Below are 20,188 nucleotides of genomic sequence, written 5' to 3'. Positions count from 1 at the left end.
GGCTTCAGTGGACGATGATACCACCACTGCACTCCAGCCTGGACGACAGTGAGACCGTCTCAAAAAAAAAATTTTTTTAATTTTTTAAATGCTTGACTAAACTACTTTAATGCTAAGGGAAAACATCAATTATTCCATAACAAAGAAACATGAGATGTCACTACTAAAATATAATTGTCCAGTTAAGTTAAAAGTTAAGTTAAAAAATCATTCCAAGCCGGGCGCGGTGGCTCAAGCCTGTAATCCCAGCACTTTGGGAGGCTGAGGCGGGTGGATCGCGAGGTCGGGAGATCGAGACCATCCTGGTCAACACGGTGAAACCCCATCTCTACTAAAAAATACAAAAAAATTAGCTGGGCGTGGTGGCACGTGCCTGTAATCCCAGCTACTCAGGAGGCTGAGGCAGGAGAATTGCCTGAACCCAGGAGGCGGAGGTTGTGGTGAGCCGAGATCGCGCCATTGCACTCCAGACTGGGTAGGAAGAGCGAAACTCCATCTCAAAAAAAAAAAAAAATCATTCCAACATTCCAGGGAGAAGAAGTTTACCTACCTAACCTGTGTGATATCCACAAAACAATGAGGGAAGGGAACAAAGAGAGAATCTAGAGTCCAGGTCATACACAAACTAGTGGCATTTGAAATTGAATTAACACAGACTCAACCATTATGCATAAACTACACAAGGAAACATTTAAGACAGTTTTTATTAAATATAAAAGCAAAATAAGCTCTAAGAAGTAAGGTAGGGCTACTTAAGGGCATTTTCTGTGGACAGTGGGTACAGCACTTAGCTTAGATTTTAATAAACCATGAGCTAACTACATTTAATGTTTCTCTTAGTAGTTTTAGGGTCTGCCTAGTAATCACTCAAGAAATTTTACTTCTCCAGAATATATGAACATGGTAACCAAAGAAATGTAAATATTTAGAAAAAGCACTACACAATAAAATTATGAGATGCAGTTCTTATGAATGTCAGGATGTTCTCTACATCTTCTACAATGTGCATTAACAAAATTAATGCAGGATAAGACCCTCACTCCAACCCAAGTATCTTACATGGTTAATACTATTTTCAAAATCAGCAGAACAAGCTGCAGTTACTTTTTTTAGACATTTAGCTTTAGAACTCTGAAGTTCAAAGTAAGTTGTTAAAAGTCAGCTAGTTGACATATTTAGCAACAGAACCACTGTTTTACTTTTCACATCATTCTTAGGCATTAATTCAGAACCATCCTCTAAGCTATACTGGTGGTACCACAGGCTTACTAGCTGCTGGTCATACTGCAGATCAATGACTGGTTTGAGCAAAGGAGCGTAACATGATTTTAAGGCTAGCATGATTAATAGTTTCCAAAAATGATGAACATGAGTACTTTTATGAGCAATGCTAGACGAAGTATCAATATTTTTCTTTGACCTACAGAATGTTTTAGAATACTTTTGCCATCAAAATTTCTGATTTACAATCATACAACTGATTGGGAGATGCACACTTACGGATGTTAAATGACATAAGTAAGTAAACTAGACATATTCTTTTAAATATAGGTCATTATTTGAGTGGGCTTGATATACTGCTAGGATATAACCACACCTAAAGTGTAAACTCACCCCCACAAGGTACAAGTGACAAACAGAAGTCATTATTTGCACCATGGCAATAATATTCCATGAACTCTCCATTCATAAACACTGAAGGAAAAGAGAGGTGTTGCACAAAGGAAAGTACTTTGCTGGTTTCAAAGCACAACTTTATTTCCTTTCTATGTAAATATTTGACATATTTTCAAAATACAATGATTTGGGGAGAAGAGAAGAAATTTATAAGAACTGCTAGCAGGAGTGATCATCAAGGTGAAAACACTGAACTGGCTTGAAGAGAGACATATGCTGTAAACTGCTGTATACTTTGTTTCCATGTCAAGGACCATTATCTGGGTACATGAACTTGACTGGCAAGTCTTGTCGATTCATGGTACAATCAATGAGGCTTGGAAACTACTATTAATATTCAATCCATATACAAGTAAAAAGTAGATGGTCTTGGTCATTTCCTATCACTTCCCTTTCCCATGAAAAATAATTCACATTTCAAACAAATTAGCAGTTTGTCCACAGCCTGGGACCAAACGCTCCCCTCCCCTGGAATGGGAAGTGAGGAATATCATTAAGCATCGAGAAAACTGCCAAGTATCATTAATAACATTTAGATGAGTGTTCAAATAGTTTCTACCATATACCTCCTTAGCATTAAAGGGCCATATTGCCATGATATAGTAGTATTACTCAGTAAATGCTGAACAGAGTTCATTTATTATATTAGAGTTTTAATTCAGGAGAATTTGTAGTATCCATAGCAACAAAAAGTTGTTGGTATAGATGTATCCACAGTGTTTCACTAGATACAATAAAATAGACATAAATGGGGAAAACAACAGTTTCCGAGAGATAGAAAGCTTTTTTTTTTTTTTTTTTTTTTTTTTTCTTTGGAGACAGGGTCTCGCTCTATCACCCAGGATGGAGTGCAGTGGTGCAATCTCAGCTCACTGGAACCTCTGGCTCCCGGGTTCAAGCGATTCTCCTGCCTCAGCCTCCCAAATAGCTGGGACTATAAGGACCTACCACCATGTCTGGCTAATTTTTTGGAAAGCTTTTAAAGATAAGCACATAATACCAAAAGTAACTGTAAGAGGAAAAATAAAAAAAAAAAAAAAAAAAGGAGTACCTAAATGAACAGCTGTTGATGCACAGGGAATGTTTAACACAAACTGGATTATAAACCCAAGCTGGCTAACTATGCCTCAGCTGAACCTGCAGGAATAATAGGCTAGGGCCACCCCGAAGAGATTAATGTGGAAAATAAATCTAGAGCAATAAAAAGAGCCTGTCCAATATTGTCGGATTCAAGTATTTTGTTTCTGCTTTCTCTTGGTAAGCGATCTAATTCATAAAACACTGACATGGTACAAGTGGGTAGATATTAGGAGAGCAGGTACTCAGTCTTCTAATCACTTACGTGCCTAACAGCCTACCACAGAGATGGGTGAACTTCACTGTCAATCATCTTCAAGCAATCAGCTGAGGACTACATACCTAATTTGGGAAACTTGACAAAGTGGCTTCCACAAATTCCAACCAGCAAACTTACTCCTGGAGACTATTCTGGAATAGATTATTAAAAGGATATTTGTTAACACTTATGAAGGAAAGTAGTGTTTGTTAAGAGAGGCAGGTTCATGAAAATATTTTGACAGGAATACTCAAGTAACAGCCTCAGGGTTTCCTGGAGCTGTTACTTGAGTAACAGGGATTATAGAAGATTTGGCCAGGTCTCTCATGATTAAAAGTCCTTGTGAACAAGAAAGAAAAATAAATGGATGCTGACGTAATTAGGTTGACTGGAAACTGAATGACTGCTTGTGCTCAAAGCATGAATCTTCAGAGCCCAGCAATTGCTCAATAAATAATTTTTTTGCATGAACTGATGAGGAGCCAGATCCCTCTAGGAGTTCGCCAGAGTGTAAAACACAAGTCTTTAAAGATTTCCTTATTATGGAACGGTTCGAGTCTCCTCACTCTTCTGGTTCTACATCTCTTCCTCAACATACTCATCCCCATTAACAAGAAGTTAACAGCTACTCTCTCTCTTTCCCAACCACAGGAAAGTACTGAAATAAGGCATTTTTTTCACTAGTTGAGAATAAAACAGCATCTAATCCAACAAGTTATTAGAGTAAGATTTCCACAAACACATCCATAAACTTCCTTGATCATTATGTGAAATTTCTATATACTGGTTCTCTTTCTTTCGCCTCCTCTCAAGAAACTTCTGAACCACTTACACTATTTTCAGCTGCCTTAAGTTCCTCATCCCAAATAAAGCACAAGATTTATTTATGCTTAAGAAAACATGCAAGCCATAATTTCCCTGCCTTACAAGCAGCAGCAAAAACTCAAATTTACAAGCCATTTTACCTTAAAACCGACTGTTCCAAAAAGGAATAATAAAAGTAAAATATTTTAAGTGCCACCGTAATTTTTCTTAATTGGTAAGAAAAATGATGACGCTATGCCATCCACATTTATGAATCTTGTCAAATGACAAAAGACGTTAATGGGCTCGGCATTTAAAAATTGTCTCCACTTTTTTAAAAAATGACAGCTTATTATGAATTAAGCAAGTTTAAGAAATACTATTTGTAATCTCAAACAATGCACTGAAAGTGAGTCTTAATTTCAGAGTTTTATTGTATTGCACTAAAGGAACAGCAGGATGGTTATACAATTTTCTCTCTCATTCAGTTTTGAAAATCTAAAGTACCTGCAAATTCTTAAGAATACCTTTACCACCAGATTAGAACAGTAAGCATAATAACCAATTTCTTAATAAGTAATGTCTTACAAATAAAAACACATTTAAAATAGCTTTAAATGCATTCTTCACAAGTAATTCAGCATATATATTTTATATCATGTTTACTTATGCTTAAGAATTAAAGCAAGTATATTTATTACTGTGATGGAAATATGGGAAATCTCTCATTCATGCAATATACAGGGATAGTATCAAGTCAAAGGGAAAAACCCCGCTTTTTATTTTTGTAAATGTATCCGTATATAATCATCTACATGACAGATGAGAAAACCCAAGAATTTTCCCACTAGTCAGATATACATTTTCAGTTCATCAGAAGCACCTGGTATCTACAACTAATTTACAATTAGATACTGTTTCAATGAAACCAAAATGAGCCCTACGAGTTCCTATAAACAAAAACTTCCAATGTACTAGGACAGTCAGTAATTAACGCATCATTCTGAGGATTATGGCTGTTCCTTAAGAAGTGCAAGTTCAAACCTGTCAATACCAGAGGTAATCATTTTATATTAATTTATATGTAATTCCATTTAAATTCTTTATCCAAGTATAACATATGAAAACAGTCTTTCCACAAGCAAAAAATGTGGAAACATTTAAAAAATAAGGAGTCATTTTTAAAGTAACTGATCAGATTCCACAGGCTACTCTTGGAAACAGGATCTTGCTGGATAGAATCCCTTCATGTGGTGGCTTTTTGCATGCACTTAACTGGACCAATTCTTCTGTGTGTTGTTCTAAGAGCTCACCAAAACATAGATCATGCTGAAAAGAAGGAAAAAGCTGTTAATTTTAATATTCCTAATTATAAAAGAAACTCAGAGCATGAGAAAATATGCTTTCTATAGCGAACTAGTATCACAGAAAATGAAAAGACTAATGACAAGTTCACAGTGATTTTCATTTGCATTTATGGACTTTTGCCTAACACAGGACTTGGCTCAGTGCATGTGCTGTAGTTGTCCCCTACTTCCTTTCCAATTTTAGCAAGTAGAACAGCACAGCCGAAAGCTTAATGGGGGATCAGAGCTTAGAGAAGCTATCCAAACACCACACTGCTCTGGAGTCGCGTCTAATAATAGGAGTGAGCATCTCTGCAGGGCTCACTTCACAACAGGTCCTGTTAGGTCTTTTATCCACATTACCTTGCTTAATCCTCCATGCAGTCCTAGAAGGTGGGTGCCACATGTAACCCCATTATATAGAAGGGAATGATCAATCCAGGATTTTTCCCATTAGACATAGGCTCTAAGCAAGAGCTTAGAGCTTAACTTTTAGGAAGCGGTTAAAAAAGGAAGGGGGCAGGGAACAGCAAAATAAAAAGCAGTAACCATTTGATTTAGGCTTAAGAACTGCCAAGGGCCATTCTACACAGAATGATATGATATGGGAAAGGTACTGGGGCATGGTTCAAAAAGGATGAATCTCTAAACAGAAATACAAAGCAAGGAGTTGAACAAACTTGATAGACAACTTTAAAACAGAACAAATGTCTTGGTGCTACCATATCCTAGTGAACATCTTCCCACAACTGCACATCTCCAATTTTATCATTTATTCAATCATTCATTTCATTTCTTTCATTCAACAAATACATTTGACATGCCTATTAATATGCCAGCCCTGTTCCAGACATTTACTATGGACTTACAAAATGAAAATTAACAGGAAATTAAAATGACACATGGAATTTCACTTTTCAGAGCATTTCTTTGTTTCATAGATGAGTAATATCTGCATATGCTCTAAAGCAGGCGACCCCAAACTACGGCCCGCGGGCCGCATGCGGCCCCCTGAGGCCATTTATCCGGGGCCCCCCGCCGCACTTCAGGAAGGGGCACCTCTTTCATTGGTGGTCAGTGAGAGGAGCACAGTATGTGGCGGCCCTCCAACGGTCTGAGGGACAGTGAACTGGCCCCCTGTGTAAAAAGTTTGGGGACGCCTGCTCTAAAGGATACTCATTTTCACAGTAATAGCCTCTAAAAGCATAAAAGTAGCTTTTTCCTAAATTTCCGTCTAACCATTCATCCTTTTCTATGATGGAAACTTATGTATAAAGAGAAATATGAATATGAATAAAAGCCTAGGCTAGCAAGTTTTCAAGTCATGAAAAAGAGAGGGAATGGAAGCTGCTGTTTTTTTAAAGTTTACAGGTTTTTTTGAAATATTTTGAAATCAGGGAGGAAAGCCCTCTGTAGTTGAGTATGTATCAATAAAAATGAGAAGGTATTTTCTAGAATATGTAAATAATGGGTAAAAGTATATTCATATAGCTTAAAGAAATCTGTAATTCCACACTTAACAGCGTCCTTTTCTAGTTTTAATAAGCAGTCATTTCACTGCACCTACAACACACCTATAGGCAGTGATTCTCAACCAGGGCAATCTTGCCTCTCAGGACATCTAGCAATGTCGAGAGACATTTTTAATTGTCATGAGGAGGGCAGAAGGGTACTAATGGCATCAGTGGGTAAAGGCCAGGGACGCTGCCAAACATCCTATGATATACAGGACAGCTTCCCAAGGAAATTCCCACACAGTCCAGAATTGTCAACAGTGCCGAAGTTGAGAAAACCCAACCTAGAGAAACGACGATGAGTCCATCAGAGTATGAAAGGAAAAAAAAATCAGGACAGGCGCAGTGGCTCATGCCTGTAATCCCAGTACTTTGGGAGGCTAGGGCAGACAGATCACCTGAGGTCGGGAGATCAAGATCAGCCTGGCCAACATGGTAAAACCCTATCTCTACTAAACATACAAATATTAGCCAGGCGTGGTGGTACATGCCTGTAGTCCCAGCTACTCAGGAGGCTGAGGCAGGAGAATCACTTGAACCCGGGGGGCAGAGGTTGCAGTGAGCTAAGATCGCGCCCCTGAACTCTGGCCCGGGCGACAGAGTGAGACTCCATCTCAAAAAAGAAAAGGAACAAAAAGGAAAAAAATCAGAAAATGCACCACCCTGTAAGGTAGAGCTATTACTTTCATTCATCTGACTCACATTAAGCAAATCAGAAAATAAAGGGCAGAGCACACCACTTACGAAGAATGATAAGGACAAAAAGAAACAATCTCTGGAGAGATACTGAAGACAAGCAGAAAATTCTACAACTCACACAGCCCTATCCTTCAATGCCATCACTCTTCCATGCAGAATGAGAACCATCCTTTACAGAGTCAACGTGTCTGAAAACTTAGGAAGCAGCATCCCTGACCAAACCTTCTGCCTCTGATGGCAAGCTGGCTTACTGCCTTGACAAGCACCAGTGTGGGCCACATTCAATGTGTGTGAATTTGCTGGTGTGCACCATGCACACTTAAGACACTAAGTTATTCTCTGAGTAGATTTTAAGGTGTTCAAACCATAATGCCTGCAAACTTTTAAAAAAGCAAAGTGAAATCATATTTCATTTTACCTTTTAAACTTACCCGTATAGGTAGTAAAAAAATGCTAGAAGATAAAAAGCTAATTTACACCATCCTTCCTTCTGACAATATGCTAGAATATCTGCATTCATGATGGTTGTAGGATCATAGAGTCCTGGTCCACTCATCACTGGTCTACTCATATACCTGGAATAAACACAGTCTATTAGGCATTCAGAAAGGGCAGCAAACATTCAGATGAGACAGAGGGTCCTTCTTCTGAAACATCTATCACTAGAAGTGGTCCATACAAGGAAGCATTATTTTACTTATGGGCAAAATGCTTTCCTTTTATCATCTTAATGTTAAAAGTAGAGCCCCTAAATGAGCAGAATGAGACAGCCAAACAGGTTTCATCTAGTCTCTGCCTTTTGAGAAATCCAAGAAAAACAGGAAGAACTGTAAAAATAGATGTTTTGTTTTTACTTATCTTGACATAATTTTAGACACAGAAAAGATGTAAGAACCTTTCACCCAGATATTCCAAATATCCATTTTTACTACATTTGCTTTAACCTTCTGTTTCTCATTCTGAGTACTTTTTTTTTTTTTTTTTGAGACAGGGTCTTATCCTGTCACCCAGGCTGGAATATAGTGGCACAGTCTCAGCTCACCACAACCTCAGGCTCCTGGGCTCAAGCAATCCTTCTGCCTCAGCCTCCCAACTAGCGGGGACTACAGGCACATGCCACCATGCCTGGCTAATTTTTCTGTATTTTTGGTAGACAGGGGAGTTTTGCCATGTTGCCCTGTCTGTTCTCCAACTACTGGGCTCAAGTGATTCACCTGCCTCAGCCGCTCAAAGTGCTGGGATTACAGGCATGACCCATTGCACCTGGCCCTCGGTACTTTTTTTTTTTTTTTTTGAAATGGAGTCTCGCTCTGTCACCCAAGCTGGAGTGCAGTGGCGCGATCTCGGCTCACCGCAACCTCTGCTTCCAGGATTCAAGCAATTCTCTGCCTCAGCCTCCTGAGTGGCTAGGATTACAGGCACCCGCCACCACGCCCAGCTAATTTTTATATCTTTAGTAGAGACAGGGTTTCACCATCTTGGCCAGACTAGTCTTGAACTCCTGACCTCATGATCCACCCACCTCAGCCTCCCAAAGTGCTGGGATTACAGGCATGAGCTACTGCACCCAGCCAAGTACATTTTTTTCTGAATCATTTCAGAGGCCATTGTAGACATGATACCACTTTATTCGTAAATATTTATTCAGTATGTATCTTCTAAAATCAAGGGCAAGAAGGTTTTGACATGCCTATTTAAAACAAAAACTTCTAACTCTATATACGGCAGATTTAACTATGGAAGTTATGAAATGTGATTATCTTTTACAAGTAACCAAATTTATTTAGTTATCAACACAAATAAATTAGACACACATCGTACATTTTGACTTATCTGAAGTTCAAGGACAAGCAAAGCTAATCTAAGTTGATAGAGGTCAGTGGCCTTGGGAAGTGTGGAGGGTAACTCACTGGATGGGGCACAAGTGAATGCTCTAGAGGCTACAACAGTTGTGTATCTTGATCTGGGTGGTGGTTTAACAGGTGCGTATATATGCGTAGAAATTCACTGAGCTATATACTTCAGACTTGTGCACAACACCTTAAGTTACACCTCACTTTTTTTAAAAAATCCTTTAAAAATAAAGTAAGCGGCCGGGCGCGGTGGCTCACGCCTATAATCCCAGCACTCTGGGAGGCCGAGGCGGGTGGATCACGAGGTCAAAAGATCGAGACCATCTTGGTCGGCAAGGTGAAACCCCGCCTCTACTAAAAATACAAAAATTAGCCGGGCATGAGTGGTGCACGCCTGTAGTCCCAGCTACTTGGGAGGCTGAGGCAGGAGAATTGCTTGAACCTAGGAGGCAGAGGTTGCGGTGAGCCGAGATTGTGCCATTGCACTCCAGCCTGGGTAACAACAGCGAAACACCGTCTCAAAAAAAATAAAATAAAATAAAATAAAGTAAGCTTGGCTGGGTGCAGTGACTCACACCTGTAATCCCAGCATTTTGGGAGGCCAAGACAGGCGGATCATGAGGTCAGGAGCCTGAGACCAGCCTGACCAACACAGTGAAACCCCGTCTCTATGAAAAATACAAGAATTAGCCAGGTGGGGTGGCGCACATCTGTAATCCCAGCCACTCAGCACCCGAGGGAGGAGAATCGCTTGAACCCAGGAGGCGAGGTTGCAGTGAGCCAAGAACACGCCACTACTTCAGCTTGGGTGACAGGGCGAAACTCCGTCCCAAAAAAACAAATAAATAAAGTTCTGTAAGAGCTATTAAACAGTTTTTGTTCATCTACTTGATTATTTAAAAAATAAATGTCAGCTAATCTTCAATTTTTTTTCTTTTTCTTTTTTTTTTTTTTTTGAGACAGAGTCTCGCTCTGTCACCAGAATGGAGTGCAGTGGTGCGATCTTGGCTCACGGCAACCTCCAACTCCCTAGTTCAAGTGATTCTCCTGCCTCAGCCTCTCGAGTAGCTGAGAATACAGGCATGCACTACCATACCCATCTAATTTTTGTATTTTTAGTAGAGACAGGGTTTCACCATGTTGGCCAGGATGATCTCGATCTTCTGACCTCGTGATCTGCCCGCCTCGGCCTCCCAAAGTGCTGGGATCACAGGCGAGAGCCACAGTGCCCAATTTAATCTTCAATTTTTATGTAGGTGACTAGCATGTAAGATAACCATATCAACCACAGTATATTTAAGTTTTAATTTAAAAAAATATTAAAAGTATATCTAAATATTACCTCCAAATATGATATGCCAAGAGGGGCATATTGAGACCCAGTGTAAGCCACTCTGCTGCACAAAGAAACATGACACAGAAGAAGGCATGGATGAGGTACTCTGGGAGTACAAGCTGGAAGGAAAACACAAGCCAGTTATCAAAATGCGTTGTCATTGAGTCAACCGCTAATCTGGAAAGCAGGTGGCAACCAAGCTTCCATAATGAAAAATCACTATTTTCTTGGACTCCAAAATAAAAGATGCTACTGAGTTTTATTTCCATGTTTAATTTTTTACCAAAAGTAGGATTACAAGCAAACTGACCAGAGCATATGGCTTGCACTAACACAGTAAGGTATTATGACTTAAAATTTAAAGCTCAAATTCTTAAGAGTAATAGATCAAATTACACAAAGTTACTAACCAGATTGTTAAACAATTTGCCAGCCAACTAGAATACTTTTTCTTTTCACCATTTAACAATGATAGAAGCACAAAAATGAGTTATCTGATCACATGCAACATATTAAAAATTTCACAGAAACAAAACTCCCCTTTAGAATTTTACACATTAGTGTTTTTAAGAAACCAGAAATGCTTCATACACAATATTTAGCAAACCACATCACATTCCCACAGAAGTCATTTTTTATGGAAAGCCAATCAGCCAATAATCTCAGCACAGTGGGGGAAGAACACTGATGTGCACGAATGTAAAAGATTTGCTTTCTGCAATGTAGGAGGGAAAAGACCGAGTTCTTAACCATGAAATTAGGATTTTCCAGGTTCCCAAGTTCTCATTCTTAGATGGCCTTTCCGTTTCTTTAAGCCTGCCTGCCAACAAAATGCTACAGACACAACAGAAGACCAGTAGAAACTCAGAACCCAAAAACAAAGTAGGTAGCAGGTAATATTAAGTGAAGAAAAATTAATTCATGTAACATGTTTTTAATAAAATGAACAGGAGTCAATGCTTTATTTTAATTTATCTTTCTCATCCTACAGATTTCAGCCTGATGACTCTGTTAAATAAAAATACCAAAACCTCTCATTGCAAGTTTCAGCCAAAGAGTTTCCTATTAAGTCACAGCTACAAAGCCAGTTTCTCAAATGTTTACTTCATACCAAATGGAAATCATATGAGTAATTATTATCATCAGATCACTCCTGAGGGGAAACTATGGCTGTAGATAAAATATAATCATACTACCTACTGAAGCCCATTTTCTCATACTCCCAAACTACTCTTTCCAATTTAAAGCTGTAGAGGGGACTTTTTAATGAATAGTATTTTAAATGAAATCTAGGTAAACAATTGATCTGTACCACTAATCAAATATTTTCTACAACTTAAGCAATGTAATAACAAAAGATAAACTGTGCACATGTATACAAACTTGTAACTAACATTTAAGCTGGCATCTATTTAAGATCAAAGTTCTCTAAACAAGAAAATGGTCATAGGACTCTGAAACTCAATGACTATAAACAGAACCAACCAAGAAAAACACACGTTTTAAGAGTTCCACTAGAGTTGCTTTTATAACAGTAACTTAAATTACAGAAGTGTCTTTAAAATATAACAAGCCTATTTCGGCCCTATAAAGCCAACTGATAACCTAACAAAGTTTCATTCTACACTTACAGACTGAAATATGGAAAGAATAATTTTGAAAGCATAACCCCCCACCCCGCTCTTAATATACTTTAACAAAAGTGTTAATAAAGATAATCTACAACTCTACCAGTTCTAATATGAAACAACTGTCATGTCATTCCCTCCCTTCTCCTCAAAAGGAGTCCAGAAACATTTACTACGAATCTCTCTTTAAAAACCAACCCTCTCCAAGCATTCTTTAATGATGAAACTTTAAGTGACACAAACATTATTGCACTTAGGAACCAAAGTTCAAATAGAAACTAGTATCCAGAAAAAAATACCTCATGCAAATATGACTGAAATGATAGTATTTAAACATGCAAAACATAATATTCTCTTGTTAAAGATCACAATTTAAAAAATAGTGTTATTTGTCTTCCCCCATACTTTGGCAGAACTGTCAAAACAAATTTAAATAGGGAAAACTGTCAGATGCACTGCTCTTCAGCCAATTATCGGCACCCTATCCAAACGCAACCTGTGCTGCTATAAAAACGTCCTTCAACCTACTGCAGCATTAGGATGTCCAAGCACATGTCTTTTCTCAGTGAGAATATCCTTCCATTAAGGAAAGCCAGAAATCACACATTCCATGTTAAAATGAAACCAGTCCCTCTTAAATTTGCCATACATTAGGGAAATACGAGAGCTTGAGCTTCAAAAATTAAGCTGTCTTGAGTTCAAATTCTGACTCTATCTTAGCTGTATGACCTTCGGCAAAGTGCTTTAACCAGGCAAAGCTTTAGTTTACTCTCCTATTCATAAGATAAAATATACCTACCTCAGGATTCTCATGAGAATTAAACGAAAAAATTTAGGCAAAGTGCTTAGCACAGAGCCTAGCACCCAGGAAAATCCTCATCTGATTTCAGATATTTTTACCTTCATTATCATTTGGTTATTTGAAGTGATGAAAATACAAACAGCATAGAATACTATTAATAAACAGCTATCAAAAGGGGAAATTTCAGTTTCTTCATTTTTTGGTAACAACTTCAACTACTTAGGTTAAGATGTTTTACAATTAACACTCCTTTCCAACAGAAGGCAAATTCATCTCATGTCTTGTTTCATAAGAGCAAAGAAACAACTAATAAGTTAATACTTTTAACTGAACCTACATCAACTCTTACTCTAAGAGTTCCAACTAGAAATCTCTTCCACCATCCATGTTTATCTGGGAAACAATAATAAAGTAGCAAACTAACTTTGTAGATGCTTTTCCAAATAAAATCCCTCTAGCACACTAGTGCTAGTACACTAGTATGCTAGACAACTAAAATCTACAGAAACTCTCCCCTTCATTAAGTAGTTTTTAAAGCTGAATTACTGTAGTTTATTTCTTGAAGACATACCCACTGCTTTCTTATAAACAACGTTTCAGTTCCCGACCAATCAGGCAAAATCAAATACATGGGATAAAGGAGAATCTTCCTAAATGTAGTCAAAAATATAAAAAACAAGCTGGGTACCCTGGTGTACACCTGTAATCCCAGCCACCCAGCAGGTTGATGCAGGAGGATCATTTGACCCAGGAGTTTGATACGAGCCTAGGCAATATAGCAAGACCTCCACCTCAAAACTTAAAAATACATACACTATGTTTTTTCAAAACCCCTAAGCACAATGGAGCCACATTATCACTAAATTCATGATGGCTCAGAACTTAGTGTAGTTCAGGCCTGTTTTAGAAATATAAAACAGATACACACTAGAAATAACTACATAGACATTTGTAAACAAATTCTTATCTACAAAATTATGGGATCCTAAGTCCAAAGAATGGCATTACTGCAAAATCCCAGAGCACCGAGAACAGAACTATCCACCTAACCGGCTCTGAATAAACATCAGCTGAAAGCATGACTTATGTATTCCAGAATATACACACCAAAGATAAAACTAGATATGGCAGATAAGTCCATACTAATGATTTCACTCACATACTACCTCACAATAAGTCACAACTCGAGAATAGTCTCATCATCCACTGGTCATTTTATGTTAACCAACTTTCAAGTACTACACCAAATAATTTCATAGAGAAGTGCCTATGGCTATAACATAAAAAAAATGCATACGCATTTAACAGCTTTCCCTACTTGACTGGGCCAGCAAGCATATATTTGCATAAAATATGACATTTCGTGAAATCATAAACCTCAACAGGCATATGAACGAGCACACTGAACAAAACATTACAAATACAAATGCCTAACCCTCCCCATGAAATGAATAGAGCGTTAAAACATTAAACTAAAAAGCAGTACACACCTTTAACGCAATTTTGACTCTTTTAATCTTTTTGACCTTTTCAACTGTCTTTGGCCGACAATGTAAAAAGCAGATTGGAAGAATGTTAGTATGACAGCTGACAAGATCACCAGCAGATTAATAATAGTCAGAATAGTCAAGCACGACAGGAAAAAGAAGATTTTTTAAACTCTACCCACTTCAAAAAGTATCATGCTACTTCAAATACATCATGCTACTGAGAATATTGGCCATTTTCAAATTACATCAAGTTAAAAACAAATATACTTTTTAAATCTAAAGATAAATCCTATATTATAACTTACGGGATTCAGGGTATTACACTGGTCTATAGGATTCTTGTAATCAGTCTTCAGCTCATCAAATGCTATAATCTAAAACAAAATTAAAACAGTTAGGACCACTCACTTTAATAAAAAGGAGAAGCAAACCTGCCCTATCTTCAAATAATTATTAAAGTTAATAAAACAAGAACAAAAGTACACCAACATCACAAGTACCAATTCATAGCAAACTCATATATGACAAAAAGAAGAGCCAGAATCCGACTTAAAGAAATAAAAACACTCCTATCTCAGTATCACTAAAATGATCTGGTATCACTGGAATAAATACTTTCAATTTCCAACATCTTCAATGCCTCTGCTCAAGTTATTTTAACTTATTTCTGCTTGATAAAATCTTCCAAGTAGAAAAATCATTTCAACTGTTTATCCAAATTCCTCTTTACCCTTAAAAAAAAAAAAAAAAAAAAAAAAAAAAAAAGCCTTCCTACGCCAACTGCTTTCTGTAGGTTTTCCTAACTCCTTTGGGCAGAAGAATTGCATCCTTGTCTGCATCTCCACATAGCACAGGACTCTAGAATGCCATCGATATGGCTCTTCTCATACTGGAGTGTGGTATTTAAATACAGGTCTGTCTGCCCCTCTACACTCTCAGGGAGAAGGACCATTTTTATTTCTTTGTGCATGCTCCTCCTCCCTTGGCACAGTGTTCAGTGGGACACTAGAGATGGACTCAAACTCTTCAATTTGTTCCCATTTGTGCCCAAACACATAGGTTTCTAAGGATGCTTTTGTCCACACTCTGGGAGAATGTGACTTCAACCTCAAGGGTCACTAGAATGTACGTGCCGAGTCAAAATAGGGACTATGCACCACTTTGTGGCATCAATTCAGGTGCCAAAGAAAGACAAAGGGAGCAAGTTGACGGAGGAGTCATTTTAGTTGCTAACACTGCTCACCCCAGGGACACACAACCTAAGCTACCCTTCCCCTAATGAGTTAGGAATAGTATCCTTATTTGTGAAATGGTGTTGACCAATATTATCAGTAATCAGTAAAGTTACACATTTCCATCTTTCAACATGACTGCTTATTTCCCTATTAAAATTCTTAGTTTCAAAAAAGGTAAGTTTTCTTTTAATTTCTAGAGTTTTATAAAATTCACCAACCTGCCTTAATAAAAACTCCAACCAAAGAGCAATAGAAGGAAAATAATTAAACATTAAAATGTAGTATCTGAAAGAACCAAGACTGTTGTATTTACTATTATGTCCCAGGGCCTAAAATATAAAATAGTGCTTGGCACACATTAAGTGCTCAATAAACATTTATTACATGGAAGGGGGGGTGAAAAAACAGCACTAGGGATTAAAAACGTGCAGAACTCACCAAGAGGGATTTTCCTTGGCTAATGACACTTAAGACAAATGTTAAAAATATAAATATGTAATTAGAAAATACTAATTTCTGATTACTTATCGACATTATTAGTCAGCTACCTGACATCAGCCACGGTATATCCCCAATGCATTTTAGTAATCAAGTTCAAGATAAGGATCATAATCGTAAGTACTTGTCTGTAACAAGATCTAACTTAATAGAATACAAAACACATTTTTAATACTGACATTTAATTGGACATTTTCTTCAGGTGACTTCAAGGGATTTTTTTTTTTGAGACAGGATCTCATTGTCACCCAGGCTGAAATGCAGTGGCACAATCTCAGCTCAATGCAACCTCCGCCTCCTCGGCTCAAGTGATTCTCCTGCCTCAGCCTCCGGAGTAGCTGGGACTACAGGTGCATGCCACAATGCCTGGCTAATTTTTGTATTTCCTGCAGAGATAGGATTTTACCACGTTGCCCAGGCTGTTAAACTCCTGAGCTCGGGCAATCCACCTGCTTTGGCCTCCCAAAGTGCTGAGATTACAAGCATGAGCCACCGTGCTCGGCCACAAATCTTTAAATATGTTGTTGAATGGGCTTCTGTTTGAGTGCTAAAGGCTAGGGTTTGAGAACCTCTTCTGAGCAGATTCCTAAACTAACGGTTTTCAGATATTTTTGCAGCTATGTGGCTGAGCAAAGACACCCACAAAATTTCCCACAGAAATGTAACAACAATAAAACATATAAGTCCTTAAAGATGCCAAGTACACAATTTAAGCTACCAATTTAATGCACATCTTTAAAGAATGACTTCTGAACTTACAATTTTTCAAACAATCTATGTTCCCAACTCTATTCTACACAGAGCATCAATGATGTGAATTAGGACTAAACTGACAAATATAATCATCAGCATAAAAAACGTTCTCTAATACAGTGATTAATGTAAATAAGATTTTGGGAATGTAATTTTAAAACTGTAAAATGAATCTTCTGAAAGATACATCAACTACCTGCTACACTTCGGTTTTTAACTCCTCCAAATCTCAGGTTGAAATCTGATCCCCAATGTTGGAGGAGGGATCTAATGGGAGGTGTTTGGGTCTAGTGGGCAGATCCCTCCTGAATGACTTGATGTCATCTTAGAGGGAGTAAGTAAGCTCTCCTGCTATTAGTACCCAAGATAACTAGTTGTTAAACAGCACCTGGCACCTCCCACTCTTTTTCCTTTGCTTCCTCTCACTGTGAGATCTCTACACACTGCTCCTGGCCCATGAGTGGAAGCAACCTGTGGCTTTCACCAAATGCCAACAGAATCCTGAGGCAAATAAACCCCTTTTCTTTGTAAATTGCTCAGCCTTCCATATTCCTTTATAGCAACACAAATGGACTAGGATACTACCTAAGAAAATAAACATAAGGTTTTATGGATAATAGAAAAATCAAAACTATCTATTTAGAATTGTTTTCAAGAGGATACTAATTCTCTGAACGAAGAAATCCTTAAGCCTAAAAGCTCTCCACAAATCTGTGGTATAAATTTTTTTTAATTCTATAACACGACTTAAAATTATCTACTTTGCCCCAACAAGCATTCGTTTCAAAGCTGAAATTAAATTGCCCATTTTTTGAAAGTGCAGTTCAGATATTCCTTAAGCCAAACACAACCTGGTTCAAAACATAAAAATGTGAAAAAGGCTACCTCACAGCTCTAAGAATCCCTCATCCCAGAAAAAAAGGAACACCCATGAAGCAGAGAGGGACATAAAGCTACGTCTGCAGATGAAACGGAATTACACATTTTCATCAGAGGTTTACTAAGGCTGAGCTAGTCTGTATCCCAAATTATGTTACGTATTGTTCTTTCACCAAAGCAGAGCTGAAGATGCTCTTCAAATTATTGGTTCCAACTGACAAGCATTCTGAGTTAGCAGTTATTTCTGACAGTTAATAGCCTACATAAGCATTCCTGACTACAATAAGCAGTCCAGTCGTAAAATAATTGCAATCACACTGCTTAGCAAAAAGAAATGGATTTGTGATACCCTTGCACTCTAGAGACCTGTTTGCACAAGACGCTGCTATTTAATCATTCTGCCCCTCCGTACGTTTCATAGAAATCCTTGTTATGGACATGATGAAACCTAACTTAAAATCTACATCAGAGTGAACAGGCTCATTCAAATCAAAAGCAACATTCCAGAAGGTACCGGAATATGGGGAAAACAGAAGCAAGTATGAGATAAATTTTTAATGAATGTTGATTCCCAGAGGGCTCCCAAGGCTTTCAATTTTGTGCTCGATCAACAGAAATTCTGAAAAATCTCTGTGGAACTATGTCTCAGGGAACTTACTACTTTTTCCTTACAGGAACCAGTAAGACTGCGCTTCCACCCTGCAATAGTGATGATGTATGTAACAGAAATAAATACTGCTCTAGAAAAGCTTAAGGTTTCTGAGCATCTCAAAATCAAATGAAAACTCCCTCTACTAAATCAAGCAATCCTGACTATAGGGGTGGCTTGGAAGGCTGCGGGTTGAAACTCCAGCGGTCAAAGTATGATTTGAGGGGGAAACACGAACATGCAATCACCAAAGTAATCAATCCAACTTGCATCAAAGTTCACCAGGAAACAACAATCTGGAAAAAGAAAAGCAAGTGATTTTATTTGAAGCACATACAACAAATGCTGGAAAGTAGAGTTGGAAATTCACCCTAAGTAGGTTACATTTTGGCCAGAGTCCTGGGGAAACCCTAAAAGAAAGGCAGTCGGTATTAATAAAAATTCTGAAAACTTCATTTACACTACGCCCGTACCACCTCGCCAGTGGCATCCTCCCTGAGGATGCGGGGCCGCGGGTCGGCCGAGGTCGGTGCGAGCGCAGCGCGGAACCGCAAGGGCCCGCCTGGACCGCGACCGCCCCACCCAGCCGGGGAGGAGTAGCGGTGCGCGCGGCCTGCGCCGAGACACCACGGGCGCATCCACCCGGCGACCGCGCGCCACGGCTCCTCCAGCACCCGCGGCCTCCAGGCCGCGGACAGAGGGCGCGCAGACCCCTTGCCGCGCTGTCCGCACCGCCCCGGCCGCACCCCCGGCACGCAGACCCCGGGAACCGTGGCGACTCAACCGCAGGCCCGGGGCAAAAAGAGGCTGCGCCGCCGCCTCGCCCTCCTTCCCCTAGCCCCGGCTACTCACGTGCCAAATGGCGAAGAAGATGAGCGCGGCGGTGAGCAGCAGCGCCAGCATGTAGCAGAAGGCCGCGAATGTGAACGCCATGGCCGGGGAGGAGGAGCGGGGAGCGGCGCCGGTGCCAACGGAGAAAGGCGGCGCAGGGCCCTCTGGGTAAAACCATTCACTTCCCCCGGCCGCAGCCACGACCGCCGCCTCCGCCGCCGCCGCCGCGGCGCCCGGCCCCCTCCCCCCCAGTGCGCCTGCGCACCAGCCCAGCCGCGCTGGCGCCCTCTGATGACCGGAGCCTGCGTTGCACTGACATGATCCGCACAGTTGATTGATTTATTTTTCCTTCCTTCTCGCGTTTATTCTTTCAACAAATATTTATTGAATGAGTGCCTAATTTGTTCCAGGCACCGCGCTTCTTGCTTCAGATACAAATATGAACAGATAGTACTTGCATTGAAAGAACTTAGTATAATGCCGGAAATGAACACCTAAATTAATAATTACGGTATTATAACCCCGTAAACGGATGTTCGTGGGATGTTCTGAAAGGTCGAAGAAGGACAGCCAGCCCGCTGTGAAGCATTTAGGCAGAATTCCTGCTGTGTTTCCTAAGTTGGCCTTAGATGATGAGCAGAAGTTCTCCAGGCAAAAAGAAGATAGAACTGGCAGTCCAAGGAAACGGTTCAGAATGAGCAAAAGCACAGAGATGGAAAAAAAGAAAGGAAAAATAAAGCTATGTGTCTCAGGCGAAACCAGCAGCAGTTCTTTATTAATGCAATGTAAGTGCAAGACGGTGGCAAGAGTTAGAGAGGAATTAGCGAGGGATCCGATCACAAGGGACCTTACATGCTG

At 39.4% G+C, this 20,188-nt stretch overlaps 1 protein-coding gene across 2 annotated transcripts; it reads right to left on the bottom strand.

The window, feature by feature from the left end:
• Nucleotides 1–4,227: 4,227 nt before the first annotated feature.
• CNIH1 (cornichon family member 1) lies at nt 4,228–19,573 on the bottom strand. Of its 2 annotated transcripts, XM_039468816.2 has the most exons (5): nt 19,352–19,573; nt 14,791–14,859; nt 10,572–10,684; nt 7,808–7,951; nt 4,228–5,146 (listed from the first exon to the last, which is right to left on the bottom strand). In XM_039468816.2, the coding sequence occupies exons 1-5, from the start codon at nt 19,430–19,432 to the stop codon at nt 5,119–5,121; spliced, it is 435 nt and encodes a 144-aa protein (XP_039324750.1). In that variant the 5' UTR covers nt 19,433–19,573; the 3' UTR covers nt 4,228–5,118. The 2 variants fall into 2 exon arrangements, 1 of the variants encoding a protein (XP_039324750.1); XR_012516315.1 differs by lacking the exons at nt 4,228–5,146; nt 7,808–7,951; nt 14,791–14,859; nt 19,352–19,573 and adding an exon at nt 14,486–14,784 and having other exon boundaries at nt 10,643–10,684.
• Nucleotides 19,574–20,188: the final 615 nt, after the last annotated feature.

Source organism: Saimiri boliviensis, chromosome 2 (assembly GCF_048565385.1).
Source record: "Saimiri boliviensis isolate mSaiBol1 chromosome 2, mSaiBol1.pri, whole genome shotgun sequence".
Taxonomy (NCBI): Eukaryota; Metazoa; Chordata; class Mammalia; order Primates; family Cebidae; genus Saimiri; species Saimiri boliviensis.
Note: the sequence above shows the minus strand (reverse complement) of the source record. Positions and strands in the feature narration are given on the sequence as shown.